The following is a 19,995-nucleotide window of genomic DNA, read 5'->3' as shown; positions in this document are numbered from 1 at the left end:
GGCCGATGCCATCTTTGCCGCCCGCGGTGCAATTTCCCCCGCGGGACGCAAAGTGGTAGGTGAGGGGGCGTCCCGCACGCCGATGGCAAATCGTGGGGCGTGGTGCCAATGCCACAGCGCCCCCCCCCCCCCCGACCAAACCCTTCGGCACAATTTCTCCGGAGGTGCGATTGACCCCCTTCCCCCGGGCGCTAACTTTGTTGTGTCCCATTAGCACCCCCTGGAGGCGCTAATGGGGCTGTAAACAAAAGGCATTTTGCCCTGCCGCGACCCCCCCCCCCCCCCCTTCTAGTTTCTACATACCGGATTTTATTTCTTATATTTTGTTTTCAGTAACTTTCAATGTATATTGATGTATCTTGGACACTAAGCTGGAAAATAGTGAAAGAGCCTGGTGGCTTATTCAGGTCTACCTCTTCAGTAAAGATGATTTTTTTTTTCTTTCAGTCTCCTTGCCACCGGAACAAACGGCAGCAGCAGGAGCTGATTGCTGAGTTGCGGAGACGGCAGGTCAAAGATCACCGACCGGTGTATGAAGGGAAAGACGGAACCATTGAAGACATCATCACAGGTAAAGGCCAGGAATACGTCATGGGTCAGGTTCGGTGGGTTGGTGGCAGAAGTTGGCTGGTCATCTTCGTGCTCTCCAGTCTGTTGTCCTCACTGATAATTCAGATGGTCTTCTATTTCCAATAAAAGTTGCCTATATTTTTTCTTTTTTGGATTCCTGAAGTGTAGATAAAATGTGATGGGCCGTATGATTGCGTACAACTGAGCCAGTTGCAGCGAGTTTGTGCTTTTGGAGCATTTCCTTGAGCTGTTGAAGCCACTGCCCTGAACATTCTTGCTGAAAACTTGATCCAGTTACATCGCTTGAGTGCCAAGATTAACAGACTTGTTTGGGTGGGATTTCCTATTTTGTTCTGTTCGAACCAGTTGCCTTGTTTAAATGCGTGACTGTGTGGCCAAGCATTTATATTCTGCTTTAAATATCAATGGCATGAAACAGATGTGGTTTGGATCCCAGAATAGGCCTCTCGCAAGCACCTATAGTTTTCCAGCTTTTTTTTTTGCTGTTGTAAGGGATCAAATCAATTGGCTGCAATTGGGTTCGGGGTTTGTGAAAGCCATTAATCCAGGTATCTGATCTTGCTCCAACTTGTGCTCCTGAGTTTCAAGCTTTGCTTGTTCGCCGCCAGTCTGTGCTCCAAAACGAGACCGAGAGACATGCGCCAATTCTGCCGAATGCAGAGTTGTGGAGGTGACCGATCGAAGACTGCTCTTCAGTTGAGCTGGTCCTGGAAGTATTCTATACAGAAACTCCTGGTAAAACCCCAACTGTGTCTCTGAAGGGTTTCACTCCCAATCGGCCGTGAGCAAAGCCCAGAACTGGCCGATGCACTTCTCTCTCTGCCCTGACTGCGTCTGAGGTGTCTTCATTCTTATTGGGATTCTTTCCCGTACTGGCTCTGCTTAATACCTGGTGTTGGTGCTTGATCTATGAGGTCATTTCAAAGTGGGTAATCAGTTGGTGGCGGGAAGGGGTTTCTTTAAGTCTTGTTTTATTTGAAAGGTGGACCCTCTTGTCATGTTGCATGATACTTGATGGAATGGGACATTCCGCTCCATATTTTTGATGATGCAGTTGTCCAAAAAATAATGGCCGTCCTGACAAAGGTTTCACCTTCAATTGCATGTGTTGCTTTTTTGCATTGTGAGGGCATTGAGGCTTCTCTCTACTGTATGATTTGATGTGGTTTATTTTTCTCTTTTTTTTTCCCCCTTCTGCTTTTCTCACTCTCTCTCTCTCTTTTTCTCTCTCTCTCTCTCTCTTCCTCCCCTCTCTCTATTGCGCATTCTTCTTTCTGCAGTGCTGAAGAGTGTGCCCTTCACAGCCCGAACCGCCAAGCGTGGGTCCAGGTTCTTCTGTGAAACGTCATTGTGTGAAGAGTCCAATTGTTAATGCTTGTGCCCGCTACAGTCTACAGCTGTGACAGGTTTATATCATTTTTTTTTTCCATTGTGTGTCTGATTGTTTCTTTTAAAAGGGAATGATCGTTTTACATGATCCATTTTAATTAACCCTTGAGCACTTTCTTTTCTAAATTCCCTGTGCACGATCGTTCAATTCATCTCTGGTGTTCCAGGAAATGGCTCCTTGCAGTCGATGGTGGAACACTGAGTTTGCCAGTCGAGGCAGGGATTTAATAAGAAATAGGAGCAGAAGTCGGCCACACACGGCCCCTCGAGCCTGCTCCGCCATTCAATCAGATCATGGCTAACCATTGACGTCAGCTCCACTTTCCTGCCCGATCTCCGTATCCCTTGATTCTGCTAGATTCCAAAAATCTGTCGATCTCCGCCTTGAATATGTTCAGAGACTCGGCATCCACTGCCCTCTGGGGCAGAGAATTCCAAAGATTCACCAGCCTCTGAGTGATGAAATTCCTCCTCATTTCTATTTTAAATGGCCGACCCCTTTATTCTGAGACCGTGATCCCTAGTTCTAGACACTCCCAGCCAGGGGAAACAACCATTCAGACCTGGATGCATCCAGCTAGTAAAATGGTTTGTCCAAACACCAATGCAAGGTCCCCAATGTCGCGTTTAGTTGAGAGGAAGAACGAGGTTGGGGGGGTGGGGGGCTATTGGTTCAAATGGGGTGCTGGGGGGATGCTATTGGTTCAAATGGGGTGGTGGGGGGGGGGGGGTGCTATTGGTTCAAATGGGGTGGTGGTGGGGCTGTTGCCTCTTGGTAGCTGTTGTAAAGCAACATTGATGGCCAAGTAGAACGTCACCAGCCAAGGTTGTCTTCTGCTATCTGCAGAACAGTGCAACGGCAGAATGCTACAAGGCAAGTGTTTCAATTTTAGGCGAGAGAATGACGTTGTTCCTTCGTGTGCCTGATATTTTTGCAAAGCTCTTCCATTCATTCTTTCCCATATCCATTCTCGTCATCCTTTGCTGCTCTCCTTGCATTCCTAATTGAACGTGTAGTCCCAGTGACATCTCATCATCTTTTCAAATTGCAACGTCTCGCCTATTCTGGGGCCATTAAAGTAAGTGAAAGGAATTCTAATATCTGAAAGGATTACAGTCGTCTCCTCCCCTCGGCACCGTGGGCTAGAAATTTGGTTGGAGGCGCTATTGTCGGGCGGTCGCGAAATTTAGCGCCGGGAAATGGTTCGCGACGGGAGCCACAAAATTCGGCGGTTGCACCCCGAGTGTGGAGCAGGGCGCTAAGGGAAGCATTCCACACTTCTTTTAGGGCGCTAGGCCGGGTGAGCAACTGAATATCCCGTGCTAAAGAGCCGTCGTCTTTGCAACCTCAGAGAGGCCTCCCTGGGGGGGGGAAAAGAAGAATCTGAACAAAAAAAACGCAAAAAACACTCTCTCATACATGACTCGCCCCAAATAAAGTTAAATCGCAAAAAAAATATATCACTCACACTTAACCTCACGCAGTCATTCCTTCCCTTCGCACCCCGGGACAGCTCTGCTTGCCAGCATTCTCTGGTGGGGTCACTAGGGGGCGCTACGGGTGCAGCGCAAACCACATTTTGCATCCGTGTCGATACCGGGGGCATTACGCACTGATACGCCGCTCCCGGGGTGATACTCCTCAGCGCTGCCGGTGCCGGCACACTGAATTTGCCGAGTGGCACGAATGCCGGCGCTCGCGGGCGCCAATCCAACCAAATTTCTCCTCTCATGGCTTTTCGCTGACGTTCTCAGGACGAGTAAAACTGCCGATGGTCGGAATCCCTTCTCTTTTTTTTTTTTCCTTCTCTTTCATCTCCGTCATTCATTCATCTTCATTTTCTTCATTTCTTTAGCTGAAGGGAAGAGTGTGATCCGTAATTTTCCAAATTCTCCAACGCGGGTAAGGGCTCGTTGAATGCACGGCTGCAACAATGAAACTAGCGTGCTTGCCAGCTCCGGCCCCAACCTCTGTCGCCCGAAATGAAATGCGATTGTGAATCGAGCATTAAATCCCAGCCCTCCGGGAGGGCGAAGGTTTTGAGATGCTTTTTGGTTTACAATCTCGGTCAACTGATCTGCTTGGAGAAACTATTGCAAAAAATGTACAACTTTTTAATATTTTATTTTTCTTGAAGAATATTGATCAACTTTAGAATTTTGACACCCAGATGCAGCTATTAAACAAATGCCGACTTCAGACTCAAACAAAAGTGCAGTTGCAAAATTGACCCCGTGTTGCCAGACAATTCTGAGACTCCTTTCTTTCACAGGCTCGTGTGGTTTTCACACAATAAATCCTTACAATCATAGAGTGGTTACAGCACAGAAGGAGGCCATTCGGCCCATCGAGCCCGTGCCGGCTCTCTCAGAGCACCTCAGCCAGTCCCACTCCCCCGCCCTTTCCCCGTAGCCCTGCAAAATGTTTTCCTTCAGGTATTTATCCAATTCCCTTTTGAAAGCCACGATTGAGTCTACCTCCACAACCCTCTCAGGCCGTGCATTCCAGATCCTAACCACTCTCTGCGTAAAAAAGTTTTTCCTCATGTCGCCTTTGGTTCTTCTGCCAATCGCCTTAAATCTGTGTCCTCTGGTTCTCGACCCTTCCACCAATGGGAACAGTTTCTCTCTATCTACTCTGTCCAGACCCCTCATGATTTTGAACACCTCGATCAAATCTCCTCTCAACCTTCTCTGCTCTAAGGAGAACAACCCCAGCTTCTCCAGTCCATCCACGTCACTGAAGTCCCTCATCCCTGGAACCATTCTCGTAAATCTTCTCTGCTCCCTCTCTAAGGCCTTCACATCCTTCCTAAAGTGCGGTGCCCAGAATACTCCAGTTGAGGCCGAACCAGTGTTTTATAAAGGTTCACCATAATTTGCACACTTTTGTACTCTATGCCTCTATTCATGAAGCCCAGGATCCCGTAAGCATTTTTAACTGCTTTCTCAATCTGCCCTGCCACCTTCAACAGTTTCTACACATATACCCCCAGGTCTCTCTGTTGGTGCCCATAAGAAGCAGAACCAGCTCCAAGCTCCATTTCACTAGTTGCTACGCACTACAAGGAACATGAGTTGCCTGAAATCCAATACATGACTGTCTTGTTCCAGTCAGTTGGCGGCATCCCAGTATATGGGCACATGCTGATCATAGCACTCAGCTATAGTGGCTCTTCATTCAATCATTTTGTTTTTTCAGTTGTTTCCCTTGCTCGCCTGAAGACAGTAACTCTTACTTGGGGTACTGTTTCCCTGGTACCCACACCCATGTGGACATTCTTGACATTTGTGACGAGGGACTTGAGTGTTGGCAGGCTACTGGACTGTGGAGGGCATCAGGGTAGTGGCCAACTTCGAGTATTCAGCCGCGGCACCCTCGCTTCTGGGTCAGAAGGTTGTGGGTTCAAGTCCCACTCCAGAGACTTGAGCACACAATCTAGTCTGACACTTCAGTGCAGTGCTGAGGGAGTGGTAAATCTCCCCTGTACCCTCTAGTGCAACAACCTGGTAAATCTCCTCTGTACCCTCTCCAGTGCAACATCCTGGTAAATCTCCTCTGTACCCTCTCTAGTGCAACATCCTGGTAAATCTCCTCTGTATCCTCTCTAGTGCAACATCCTGGTAAATCTCCTCTGTGCCCTCTCTAGTGCAACATCCTGGTAAATCTCCTCTGTACCCTCCCTAGTGCAACATCCTGGTAAATCTCCTCTGTACCCTCTCTAGTGCAACATCCTGGTAAATCTCCTCTGTACCCTCCCTAGTGCAACATCCTGGTAAATCTCCTACCCTCTCTAGTGCAATCACATCCTTGCAGCACTTTTCAGGAATTTTAAGTACTGGCTCAGGGACATAATTTTCTGGTATCCTCACCTGGGTGATGGGACCATTGGTAACTTTGATCATTACTCGACCTTGTTTTGAGAAAGGAGTTTTAGAAGGGTGCCTCTCTTTGATTGGACAATGGGATAAATTGTCACTTTTGGCTGCAAGTCAACTCAAATAATTTATTTATTTTTTGCAGTCAAACATGAAAGCAGAAATTGTTGAGCAGATTGTACCTGAATTGTTTCAAAAAATGTCCAGCCTTGGGGCTGAAGGCGACAGAAAGGCAGGGGGAGTACTTCCTGTAAATCTGAGAGCGAAGGGTTATTGAGGGATCTGGAGCCCGGGTAGGTAGATGGAGTCCGGATACAAATCAGCCATTGGATGGCGGAACAGGCGTGAAGGGCTGAATGGCCGCCTCCTGTTCCTATGTAGAGTAAACCCATCCCTGGCCACCACCCTCTTTCTATTTATATTAAGAAAATAAATCACCTTAATATCTGTTGCCTTTCAGAAGATATCTTAGTTTTTCTGTTGTGTATTTTTGGGCTCCTGGAGGCTTCCCTTTGTGAGGCTTCCCTTCTCTCCTATGTTGGTCTCGTAAGAACATAAGAAATAGGAGCAGGAGTCGGCCATTTGGCCCCTCGAGCCTGCTCCACCATTCAATAAGATCGTGGCTGATCTGATCATGGACTCAGCTCCACTTTCCTGCCCGCTCCCCATAATCCTTTACTCCCTTATCATTCAAAAATCTGCCCCTCTCTGCCTTAAATATATTCAATGACCCAGGCTCCACAGCTCTCTGGGGCAGAGAATTCCATAGATTTACAACCCTCAGAGAAGAAATTCCTCCTCATTTCTGTTTTTAATGAATGACCCCTTATTCTGAAACTGTGGCCCCAGTTCTAGATTCCCCTATGAGTGGAAACATCCTCTCTGCATCCACCTTGTCGGGTCCCCTCATTATCTTATATGTTTCGATAAGATCACCTCTCCTTCTTCTGAACTCCAATGTGTATAGGCCCAACCTACTCAACCTTTCCTCATAAGTCAACCCCCTTATCTCCGGAATCAACCTAGTGAGCCTTCTCTGAACAATGCAAGTATATCCTTCCTTAAATACGGAGACCAAAACTGTATGCAATACTCCAGATGTGGCCTCACCAATACCCTGTACAGTTGTAGCAGGACTTCTCTGCTTTTATACTCTATCCCCCTTAAAGGCCAACATTCCATTTGCCTTCCTGATTACTTGCTGTACCTGCATACTAACTTTTTGTGTTTCATGTACAAGGACCCCCAAGGTCCCTTGCAATAACGACCAACATTCCAACACCCATTTGCCTTCCTCATGATATGTTGTGCATCTTATTGGCCCTTGGCCATTTAAATGGAGCACATTGGTGTATCTTTAGAGGGGCGCAAACAAAGTGACGAGATCAGTCCATCTCGCACGAGGGTAACGGCTGGTGGTTCAGTCGCAGCGTGACATTGAGTGCCTGTGCTGCCCCTCCCTCCCGGGTGAAGGAGGTGGGTGAGATTGTGGATCTGACGGCAACTGGGCAAAGGGGAGGCGGCGGCCAATGTGTCCAGTGAATGACGAGAGTTGCCAAGCTGTTCTCCGTGCCAGCTTCCTTCCATCCAATAGGAGGCAGGCAGCTGAGCTGTGTTGCCATTGCACTCTGCTAACAGCAGGGGGAGCACTTTGGTCGGACATGGGTGGCGGTGCCAGCTCTTCCTTAACGGGGTGTCCTCGACCATCTAAATGCTGAAGCCATAAGAAAAGAGTATGGAAAAGGCAACCATTTAAGTGCAACGCGTGGGGAGTCTTGCCTTGCACTCAGTTTCTGCTGTACATCGGGCTGTGGCTGATTTCAAGTCGATTTTGAAAATAACCATCCATTTCCCAACACCCGTTATAAAAACAGGAAATACTGGAAACACACTCAGCAGGTCTTGGCAGCATCTGTGGCGCGAGAAACAGAGTTAACATTTGAGGTCACTGACCCAAAACGTTAACTCTGTTTCTCTCCACAGCTGCTGCCTGACCCGCTGAGATTTCCAGCATTTTCTGTTTTTATTTGATTCCAGCATCCGCAGTATTTTTGCTTTTGTATTAACCTAAACCCGTTGGCTGGATAAGTGCGTGTGTGTGTGTGTGTGCATATTCACAAAGGTACCATTTGCTATTGCTTGCCGCCATTTTGGTTGTGCGTAACTTGGCGTCTTGCCGCTGTTTCGGACCCGCTTCCCTGCAGAGCTGCTTTGTTTTGCCACTTGCTTACCTCTCATTGGCCAACCAGCAGAGCGAAGTCATTGGTAACCAATTGCCTTTACCCTTTTCTTTTTGGTTTCTATCTCCCGCAGATCTTAGAAGTCAACCGTACCGACGCGCAGACGCGGTGATACGACACGGGTGGAAACGCCTCTGAAGAAAAGGGGGGGGGGTGGGGGGGGAAAACTGCGACCAAAAAGACAGTGTTATTAAAAACTTTCATTGAGGAGCATCTTGGGATGAACTTTTTTTTTTCTTGGTCCCGACGCCTCCCTGCAATGAATTTCCTGCACGTGCATCTTCCTAATCCACGACACACGAGTGCAAAAGAAAAATGGTATTGTGTGGAGAAAAAAATCGAGACAGATAGAACACCCCCTCTCCCCCCTTATTTTTTTTGAGGGGGGGGAAAAAAATCTTCTTTTAAAGCCAATCCACGTAACCTGCTCGCTGCTTAACGAGTGAAATTAGCCAACAACGCAATTGAGATCCCACCTCTCCGTCAAAGCTGAAAAACAGTGGTGGAGGTTGGGGAGAGAACATTCCTCAAGGGAAAAGACTTGAAGAGAAGGTGTTGGCTGTCCAACCAAACTTGGAACAGCCTGCGAATATTGAATGCCTCGCTATGACAGTATTACCTGGACACATTAACCATGAAGTTCTTTCTGTGCTTGTAGTCTTAATTAATTTAAGGTCTTTTTTCGATTTATTACTCCTATGTTTTGTACAGTAGACTTGGCCTTCTGTGGCGACGCCAAAGGAACTTTGACCTCTGTTGTTGCCAATGTAAAATGGCGGCTGCCTTTGTTGTCGGAGCCATTATCTTTTTCTTGCTTTGATTGCAAACCCATTTGGAATTCCTTCTGAGCATTTCCAGGTGTTTAGCCCTCTGTGTATTGCTAAATATTTTGGTTTATTTGGAAATCCTATCCAGCAACAACAACAAAAAGAAGTCCAGTTAGACTTGCCATTTGTTTTTTTCAGGATGGGAGGATTTTTAGTGAAGGGGAGGAATTTTCTCTCCCACTATACTCAATGAAAGAGAGGTTTCGAGCCATGAAGTCTATCTAGAGACAGATACAGGGACAGATTTTCCTCCGCTGAAAAGGTTGAATCTCTTCACCACTTTTTGTATTTGCTGCGGGTTTCAGCCACTTAGACACTGAAAAATCTGAATGATTAAAGTCTGCATCCACATCGATTCTACTCCATGCTTTACATCCAGCCCATTCTTGGTTATCCATTTACTTCTCACTGTTGCAGTGCTCAAATGGTTAATCTTCCACCAAAATGGGGGGGGCGGGGGGCTCCTAGTTTTCAGATTTAAGGATTACGCAGGCTGGCTTCACGTTATTGAAATGCTGCACAATCATGGCCCCATGAGTCCAGTCCTGGCTAAATCTGAGTCCGGCAAGTTGAGAAGGATGCATCCAATTCGAATCGGAACTGGTTCAGTTCAGATCTGGGAATTATTTTGTTCCATGTTTTGTTTTCTTCCTTTGCTAACTGGCACAGTCTTTCCTGTTGGAAGTAACAAGACTGAATGCAAACCAGGGATTTGACTGACCTACTGTTGGGACACCCAGTCACACTCCCTTGCAATGTTATGGTTTTCAGTTGAGAAAGACCTCTGATCTGTCACTCGGTTTTATTTTGCGTATTCACTCTCGGAACATTTGCACTTAAGCCAATACCCTTAAATGTTGTGATACATTTCTTGGGTCAAACCCTTAGTTCGCCATCTCAAACTGCTACTTCGTTACCACCGCCAGTGACAGCCCTGTCAAAGAATCGTGCCGAGTTCGCTGATCTCCACTGGGTTGGATCCTGACCTCCATTTGGTCAACTTGGCTGAAAAAGGAGCACCTTTGTTGCTCGGGTGTCGAGTGGGACCGGACTTGGCTACGATGCCCTCCGTGGTGGGCACATGCTGCTCAGGCTCCCAGGGTGAAGAAGGGCCACTTTGGGTGAGGTACCAGAGAGTGTCTGGTGCGTGTGGAGCCTGTACCTCAGTAGGAGGGGGGGTGGTGGCGGGGAGGAGAGAATGAGGGGAAAAACAGAAGATCAAAAAATGAATCTGTGCAGCTATCAAAACCAAACTCCAGTCAGTGGGCCTACACCTCCAGCTCTCACTGGGATCCACAGTTCCCAGAATATATAATGGTGAGCACTAAATGTAAGCGTAAGGCGATTTTAAAAACTGATGGTTTTATCAGGCAGTACCAAAGTCATACGCTGCAATGTAAAGTTGAAATTCCTGTATCATTGATTTTAAAGAAAATGTAGAAAACTCCTGGAAGCTGTCGACGGCCTATTTTAGGGAATTGAACACTTTCCATCTGAGAGGGTTACCTGAAGGCCAAGATTTAAAGGTTTACATGTAAAAAAAAAAAAGGCATTTCATATGCAATTTAGTGTTAACGGTTTTCTCCGATGTCATTTTGCAGAGGAGGTGGGGAAAAAAAAACAATGATCTTGTGTGGGACTTTGTTTAAAAATCAGCCCTGTGTTCAAATCCCCATTTATGGATTCGATGCTTAGCAGCAGCATCACTCTTAAATACCATTTGTCGCACAAAGAAGGCCATTCTGCCCATCGTGCCTGTCCCAGTGCTAGCTTCTTAACTGGATCCATCTACTCCAATCCCATTTCTCTGCTTTTTTCACACACATGCTTTTATATCTTCCTTTTCACATCTTATCTAATTTCCTTTTTTGAGAACAGTCCCTGCCTCAGCTCTCACTTCTGGTAAAACATTTCACCACCTAATAACTTCGGACAAATTTCTTATTTTCCTCTTCATTCTTATGTTAATCCCTCCACCATCGGTGGCTGTGCCTTCTGTTGCCGAGGCCCCAAGCTGTGGACCTCTGCCTAAACCTCTCTACCTAAACCTCTCTACCTCTCTTTCCTCCAAGACGCTCCTTAAAACCTACCTCTTTGACCAAGCTTTTGGTCACCTGCCCTAAGTTTTTTCCTTAAGTAGCTCGGTGTCAGATTTTCTGTCTCATAATACTGCTGTGAAGCGCCTTGGGATGTTTCACTAAGTTAAAGGCACTATATAAATGAAAGTTGTTGTTGATGACCCATTATCTATGGCCCCTTTTTAAACTGATTCAACAACCAGTGGAAATAGTCTTTTGCTATTAATTCCCTCAAAACCTTTCATAATTTTGGAAACCTCTGTCAGATCTATTCCTTAATCTAACAGGGGACTTATCCCCGGTGCCCTGGCCAATATTTATCCCTCATCCAACATCACTTTTTAAAAAAAAAAAAGATTATCTGGTCATTATCACATTGCTGTTTGTAGGAGCTTGCTGTGCGCAAATTGGCTGCCGCGATTCCTACATCACAACAGCGACGACGCTCCAAAAGTACTTCATTGGCTGTAAAGCGCTTTGAAACGTCCGGTGGTTGTGAAAGACGCTATAGAAATGCAAGTCTTTCTCTGTTCCAACAAAAAAAAAAGCCCCAATTTATCAAGCCATCCTTCTTGACTGTTACATCTCATTCCTGATATCATTTGAATGAATCTTCACTGTTCTCTTTCCACGACTCCAATATCCTTCCTATAATGGGGTGCCCAGAACTGCCGAAGCAGTATCTTGTATAAATTCGACATCACTTACTGTTTAAATTTTTTTTTAGAAGACTTCAAGTAACCATGACTACTATGACCTAGTAATATACAGCAGCCCTGCAGAAACCCAGACCAGGTAACTGTTCTCCTGCTGTATGTGATTCTACTGAAGATATTAGTATGACACTGAGTTTTATTTGATGTGATGTTCTCTTATATACTGCTCTATCCCTGATTACTGTTCAGGTCCATTGGGTGAGCAAAAGTACCATATGGGCAGAACTACAGGTTTGTTCCAGGCCCCCAGAGTGTATTTTACTAAAATGAGAATTTAGGTTCGTGTTTGTGAAAGGTTGAAGCTTCATCTAGATAACGTACATGAGCCTGACCATATCCAGGCCTGATGCTTCTATGGACTCTTGAAAGTGTGCATGCTTTTTCTTATTTCTGCGGCTCTCATGTTCTCATGCCTGCCTCTCTCTGTCTCTCTTTCTCTCGTGTATGACTCGGATTCTTTCTGTGTGTGTACCTCTCCCTCACTCATTTTCTGACCTCTCCCAAGCCTATTGTGCTGCTATATTAGAGATCTGCTTGCACCCCCAAGTAGGCCCAAACCTATTCCGTAATGGACTCCCTCGCTGAATTTAGCCGACTTTCGTACAGGCGTAGCCTGGTTGATCCAGCATGGTAACCAGTCCCATCGAGCTCCTGAAAAATGACACCCTTCAAAATGACTTGAGTGTACATCTCCCGATTGTTACAGATGGGTTCCTGAGCCTGACGATGGGAAATTGATGTATTATCACTGATTTATAGTGTCTCAAACCCGGTGTGAAAACAGTTTTATTTATTGGAAAGTTTCTTTTTAATTGTGTTTTGTAAACGTTGCTGTCCAAAGATTGCAAAATTATTTAAAGCAAGTTGTTGTTTCAAAGTAATTCATTGGCCTTTCATTGTCCAATGAAATAACCCTAATGGCAAACTTAAAAAATGACACCGTTGAAAAGTTTAAAACTCTGGATCTGTACCGTCAGTTTTATTTTTCAATTGATGTTGCTTCCCCCTTGTATGAATGGAATGTTCCAGTGATGTCACAGATTGAATGTCCTTGCATTAATTGTTTAGTTCGTGACATCATCCAGCAGAACAGCTGATGCAAAGGTGGGGGGGTGGGGGGGGGCAGTGACATTTTAGTCATAAATGCTGAGGTGTAGACTCAGGATATATATGTATATTTTTTTAATACTGGATTTGAATAAGTCTGCCCATCAGTAGTCATTATTTAAAAAGTAAGCTGTGGACTTTGGGGGGGGGAGGAGGCGGGAATAGACTTCACATAATCCAAACATTCCTTGTACAAAGTCACAAGGTCGCCATTTTATTTTCGTGTCTTTCTGGCATGTATTACGTATGAAATATTTAGTTTGTATTTTAACCATTCCGATCCGTTCCAAACTCTGTTCTTCCAGTTAACTGTATCCCTTTGTAATTGTAAAAAAAACCCTGTTAAAATCATTCCATTTTTCAATGTTTTTTAAACTGTATTTTTTAAAACTATGCCAAAGTTGAGGCCTGCAGCCTTGAAAGCAATACTGTACATATTATTCTTAATAATTATTATAAATCCAGCTCTGTGTGGTCCAAGTGTTGTGATTTACGTGTTCTTGCGTTCTTAGTGGAAATCTGAAAGATTCTCCAGTATTTCTCGTGACCAAAAACTGGGCTGCCGGTGGAAGGGCTGAAATTCAAATCCCAGCTTGGGATCATCGTATTTCGTGGCCAAGTGCCATTAACTATTTGTCTCCAAGTGTGTAGCACCGAGGCTAAGACGCTCATGTAACGGTGTTGTGCCTGCAGGTTGCCCCGTGACAGCTTGATAGCTCCTTCAGAGAGTTTTTTTTTCTTACTTTCTGAAAGGAATCAATGATGAAACATTTTGGAATATAGTATATGATTAATTTAAGACATGGAGTGTGGCATGCTTAGGAGGAACAGGTGACTATGGACCTGTGGTTCCCAAAGCTCTCTGCCACTGGGGGTTTCCTCGTCTCGTGTCCGAGTCTGTTGTAGATTTATTGATCAAGATTGATTGCTGTGATTGAGTCAACAACTCCATTATAGTTGGATCAGGCGACTACCCGGATGGTGGTAGACACACTAGATGGACCTTGTGGTCTTTGTTCATCTAGCAATTCCTATGGTCCTATCGGGATAATCAGTGGGGAACTTGGAAGCACAAAGCTGCCTGGGAGCAGGACAACTGACAACCATGGATCAGTCTTGTTTGCTGGACTTTGAGGTGAAGTTAATAAAAAGGGGAGAGTTCTATATGATCCACCCCCAACATTTCCAAGGAAATGGTTGCAGCATTGACGAGGTAAGGTGTGATCAGAAGCACACCACCATCCCACCTCCATCTTGAAGTTGGTGCTAACAAGCCCTCAGTTCGACAATGACAATCCCCTTTAACCTGGAAGCCATTTTATTTTCCATTGGTCTTTGATATGAAAAGCAAGTTGCCCACATGATTACCGTACGTCTGAACTGTGCACCAGAGGAGATTTTACTGAGCAGTTCAAATCAGTAGGAGGTTAACGACACATCTTGGGACCAAGGGTAAATCCTACTGTAGGGTCCTTCCACAATCTGTCCGAGGTCCCAAAGCACCCTAGACTGGTTCATGGAGTGTACGAAACAATGGAGGGGGGGGGGAAATTCTGGTCGGAGGCTCCCTTTGAACGAATGCCTCCGACCTGAAATTTTTTGCGAAAGTACCTAGTGGTCCCGGGGGGCACCTTCAATTGTGGTCAGTGGCCTTCATTCCGTGCGCAGCGTATGGGGAGATGACTTTCCCGTACGTACGGAAACGTGGGTCTGGACCACCAATCACTGCCGTATTCTCATTGATAATGGGAACTTTATTTTTATGAGTTCCCATTACTATCAATGAGAATAACCCCCTAAAACAAGAGACACAATATAATAAATGCAAAAACACCTCATATTTGAAATTAATTGAAATTAAAGTTAATTAAATGTTTTAGGAAAAAAAAATATTTTGGGAAATTTTTTTAAAAAAAAGTGTTTTAATAGGGTATAAAATAAACTTCCCTTAATGGACAGGGTTGTTAACATTAAAATGTATGATTAAAATAAATGTTTATGTTTTAAAACTCTTAGGCTGGCAAAAGTAAGCGACGAGCCTGCTTTTACCAGGCGCAAAAGTTTTTGAAGGACATTCGCTGGGCATGAGTTGGGCAAATAGCCCAATCTCTTCCGCTCCAGGGATGCGGAGGATCTGTCAAGAGAAATCTAGGCCGGGATTTTCGGCAAAATGATTAGGAATGTTCACTTCTTCTTCTTGGGCAATCCTTCGGAGTCTGACTTGCTTTCCACACTAAAAATGAGCTGTCGGGTGACTGAAGAGTCCAATGAGGGGATCTACAGTCTCCGTCACAGGTGGGGCAGACGGTGGTTGATTTGTCGTGCACTCCTTCATTTAAAGGGATATAATGTTATGCATCTTGAAAGTGGAAATGATGTAGAGAGGAATTGATACGGTTGCTAAACCGACATGTTTGCCTCACTGACCAGATTCACGAAGTAGGTGACTGCACTGGCAGCGTGATACTGTGCCACAGAGACCAGGAGGGTCGCACAAAAACATAAGAGCAGGAGTCGGCCATTTGGACACTCGAGCCTGCTCCGCCATTCAATACGATCATGGCTGATCCGATCATGGACTCAGTCCCACTTCCCCGCCCACTCCCCATAACCCCTTATTCCTTTATCGCTCAAAAATCTGTCTATCTCTGCCCTAAATATATTCAAATGACCCAGCCTCCACAGCTCTCTGGGGCAGAGAATTCCATAAATTTACAACCCTCTGAGAAGAAATTCCTTCTCCTCTCAGTTTTAAATGGGCAACCCCTTATTCTAAGACTATGTCCCCTAGTTTTAGTTTCTCCTATGAGTGGAAATATCCCCCCTCCATCCACCTTGTCGAGCCCCCTCATTATCTTCTGTTTCGATAAGATCACCTCATTCCTCTGAACTCCAATGAGTAGAGGCCCAATCTACTCAACCTATCCTCACAAATCAACCCCCTCATCTCCGGAATCAACCTCTGAACAATCTCCAATGGAAGTATATCCTTCCTTAAATACGGAGACCAAAACTGCACACAGTACTCCAGGTGTGACCTCACCAATACACCCTGTACAGGTGTAGCAGGACTTCTCTGCTTTTATACTCTCTCCCCCTTGCAATAAAGGCCAACCTTCCATTTGCCTTCCTGATTACTTGCTGTACCTGCATACTAACTTTTTGTGTTTGGTGCACAAGGACCCCCAGGTCCCTCTGTCCTGCAGCACTTTGCAATTTTTCTCCATTTAAATTATAATTTGCTTTTCCATTTGTTCTGCCAAAGTAGATAACATCACATTTTCCCACATTATACTCCATCTGCCAAATTTTTGCCACTCACTTAACCTGTCCATGGGACCAAATTTCCCCATGAGTTGCATCGTTTTTTTTGGTGTAACTTAATTTTTCTGGTGTATCGTTTTAGTTGCAAATATGGCCATTTAATTTGCGCCAGTGTAAGTGAGTTAGTTAGGTTTTTTGTTTGGTCAGTTTTTTTTTCAAAAGGGGGCATTCCCAGCCACTTACACCATTTATGCCAATTTGGCCAGAAAAAAGTTGTACTAAACTAACTTAGGGCAGCGTATGTGTCCACTTTTGTCCGCACAGAAAGACCTTACTTACAGTTAAGGAATCGGTGCAAGTAACTACATTTAAAGCACCAAACAAAGCATAAAAAGTAATAAGCAATTAATTAACAAATAAAATAGAAGGAACCCTGCCCCTAAAGCACCAAAATCAATCAGTAAATAACACACAAAAAATAGAAGTCCTACCTTGGGGAACGCAGCGGGCCGCCGATGAGGGAGGCCATTCGGCCAGGGCTAGGGACGGTGTGCTTCGGCCCCTCCCACACAGTCTGCAGCGTGCGTTTGCAGAAACGGCCTGCCCGGAGCTACTGCACATGCGCATAGACTCTAGCGTGCATGTGCAGAGTTCCCGGTACTGTTTTCGGGACCTGGCTCCGCCCCCAATCCATTGGGCCATGCTGCGCCATGACGGAGGAGAGGCTGGGGAGTGGCCAAATTCCGGAGGTCTTTTTTCGGCTCGCTTGGAGGCGGGCAAAAGCAGCGCAGATCGAGTGAGGGCGCCAGAAAAATAGGCTGGGGAAATTTGGGCCCAATATCCCTTTGTAGATTTTTTGTGTCCTCACAATTTGCTTTCCCACTCATCTTTGTATCATCAGCAAACTTGGCTACATTACTCTCTGTCCCTTCATCCAAGTCATTAATATAGATTGTAAATAGTTGAGGACCCAGCACAGATCCTATGGCACCCCACGAGTCACTGTTTGCCAACCAGAAAATGACCCATTTATCCCGACTCTCTGTTTTCTGTTAGCCAATCCTCTCCATGCTAATATATTACCCCAACCCCGTCAGCTTTTATCTTGTGTAACCTCTTATGTGGCAACTTATCGAATGCCTTCTGGAAATCCAAATACACCACATCCACTGGTTCCCCCTGATCCACCCTGCTCGTTACATCCTCAAAGAACTCCAGCAAATTTGTCAAATCTAATTTCCCTTTCATAAAACCATGCTGACTCTGCTTGATTGATTGTCCCGCTACTGCTTCCTTAATAATGGACTCCAGCATTTTTCCCAACGACAGATGTTAGGCTAACTGGTCTATAGTTTCCTGCTATTTGTCTGCCTCCTTTTTTAACTAGGAGCATTACATTTGCGGTTTTCCAATCTGCTGGGACCGCCCCAGAATCCAGGGAATTTTTGTCGATTACAGCCAAAGCATCCACTATCTCTGCAGCCACTTCTCAAGACCTTGGGATGTAAGGCATCAGGTCCAGGGGACTTGTCTACCTTTAGTCCCATTATTTTACGAGTACTACTTCATTAGTGATCGTGATTGTATTAAGTTTCTCCCTACCTATAGTCCCTTGATTATCCACTATTGGGATGTTTTTAGTGACTTCTACCGTGAAGACCGATACAACATTTTTGTTCAACGTCTCTGCCTGTTCTCCATTATTAATTCCCCAGTCTCATCCTCCAGGGGACCAACATTTACTTTAGCCACTCTTTTTTTTTTTTTTTCCTTTTTATGTTCCTGTACCTATTGATCTTGATCTTGATCTTGAATATACTCAACGACTGAGCCTCCACAGCCCTATGAGATAAAGAATTCCAAAGATTCACCACCCTCTGAGTGAAGAAGTTTCTCCTCATCTCAGTCCTAAATGGCCGACCCCTTATTCTGAGACCGTGACTCCTGGTTCTAGACTCCCCAGCCAGGGGAAACATCCTCCCTGCATCTACTCTGTCAAGCCCTGTAAGAATTTTGTATGTTTCAATGAGATCACCTCTTATTCTTCTAAACGCCAGAGAATATAGGCCTAGTCTACACAATCTCTCCTCATAGGACAATTCCCCCATCCCAGGAATCAGTCTGGTGAACCTTCATTGCACACCCTCTATGGCAAGTATATCCTTCCTTAGGTAAGGAGACCAGAACTGTACACTATACTCCAGATGTGGTCTCACCAGGGCCCTATATAATTGCAATAAGATATCTTGGGGTAGAAATTGCCCCCTGCCTGAAATGGAGTGCTCCCATCCCGTTTCGATGGTTTTTACCGCAGCTATGGGTCAGGTCGCCTCTTGAGCGACAATCGGCTCTTTTTTTTTGTTTTGATCCGGAAGTCGGTGTAAATGGGGGCGGTGACTACACCTGAGCGGGGATATGTGGCAGTGACAGCAACTGAGGGGCGGAAGTTGGGGGCGATGACGTCATCACGGCACCACGTCACTTAAAGGGGAGAGCCTTCGTGATTTTTAAACTTCAGTCCAGGGAGGGTTTCAGCCGGGCCAGCAGCCTGGCACCCAAGGTGGTGTGCCAGGCTGCCTGTTGGCGGCCCGGCCGAACCCAGGGACATAATTGTTGTGCCGACCTGGCACGCGGCCGACGAAAAAACAAAACCTGGCGGCAGTGCGCCTGTCCCTTTAAGGGAAGCCTCTCCGACGTTGCAGAAGGCCACAGCCTCACTGGACCACCGGGAAAAACAGGTTTTGGCACCGTCGGGCGGTCCGAAGATTTTCCGAGGGGCATGACTCTGTCGTGGGGGGGGGGTTTAGATCGGCGGTGTGCATGGTGATGATGCGCTTACCACGGATCAGCAGCAGCAGCGGAACGGTAAGGGGGGGGGAGGGGGGAGGGGGGGTAGAGATCGGGGCACCGCCGGGAAAACTCAGGAGGGCAATTGGGCTAGCAGCAGCCATTCCACCAAACGTTGGTGGCCTCTCCACTCCGCAGCGTGGCTGTCTTTTTTTGGGGGCAGCAGGCCTCGAGTAAGGAAAGGGGCAATTTTTGCCCCCTTCACTCTTGTACTCAAATCATCTTATAATAAAGGCCAACATACCATTTGCTTTCTAAATTGCTTGCTGTACCTGCATGTTAGCTTTCAGTGATTCGTGAACAAGGACACCCAGGTCCCTCTGAATACAAAAATGTCTCCCCTAATATCTCGCCATTTAAAAAAAAAAATACTCTGCTTTTCTATTTTTCCTACCAAAGTGGATAACTTCACATTTCTCCACATTATATTCCATTTGCCATGTTCTTGCCCACTCACTTAGCCTGTCTATATCCCCCTGAAGTGTCTCTGTATCCTCCTCACAACTTACATTCCCACCTAGCTTTGTATCATCAGCAAACTTGGATATATTACACTTGATCCCCTCATCAAGTTATTGATATAGATTGTGAATAGCTGAGGCCCAAGCATTGATCCCTGAGGCACCCCACTAGTTACAGCCTGCCAACCAGAGAATGAACCATTTATCCTGACTCTCTGCTTTCTGTTAGTTAGCCAATCCTCTATCCATGCTAATATATATTACCCCCGACCCCGTGAACTTTTATCTTGTGCAGTAACCTTTTATGTGGCACCTTGTCAAATGCCTTCTGGAAGTCCAAATAAATCATATCCACTGGTTTCCCTTTATCCACCCTGTTCGTTACATCCTCAAAGAATTCCAGCAAATTTGTCAAACATGACTTCCCCTTCATAAATCCATGCTGACTCTGTCTGACCGAATTTTGCTTTTCCAAATGTCCTGCTACTGTTTCTTTAATAATGGACTCCAACATCTTCCCAACCACAGATGTTAGGCTAACTGGTCTATAGTTTCCTGCTTTTTGTCTGCCTCCTTTTTTAAATAGGGACATTACA

The 19,995-nt window shown here is 45.7% G+C and overlaps 1 protein-coding gene across 2 annotated transcripts in view; it reads left to right on the top strand.

The window, feature by feature from the left end:
• Positions 1-8,241, top strand: part of LOC139240823 (formin-like protein 3) — a 196,003-nt gene extending 187,762 nt beyond the window's left edge. For both annotated transcript variants that reach the window (XM_070869307.1, XM_070869306.1), the window contains 3 exons: positions 448-571; positions 1,872-1,997; positions 8,173-8,241. In XM_070869307.1, the coding sequence (XP_070725408.1) occupies positions 448-571; positions 1,872-1,963 (216 nt within the window). In that variant the 3' untranslated portion in view covers positions 1,964-1,997; positions 8,173-8,241. The remainder of the gene's footprint in view (positions 1-447; positions 572-1,871; positions 1,998-8,172) is intronic.
• The last annotated feature ends 11,754 nt before the right edge of the window (positions 8,242-19,995 follow it).

Source organism: Pristiophorus japonicus, chromosome X (assembly GCF_044704955.1).
Source record: "Pristiophorus japonicus isolate sPriJap1 chromosome X, sPriJap1.hap1, whole genome shotgun sequence".
Taxonomy (NCBI): Eukaryota; Metazoa; Chordata; class Chondrichthyes; family Pristiophoridae; genus Pristiophorus; species Pristiophorus japonicus.
Note: the sequence above shows the minus strand (reverse complement) of the source record. Positions and strands in the feature narration are given on the sequence as shown.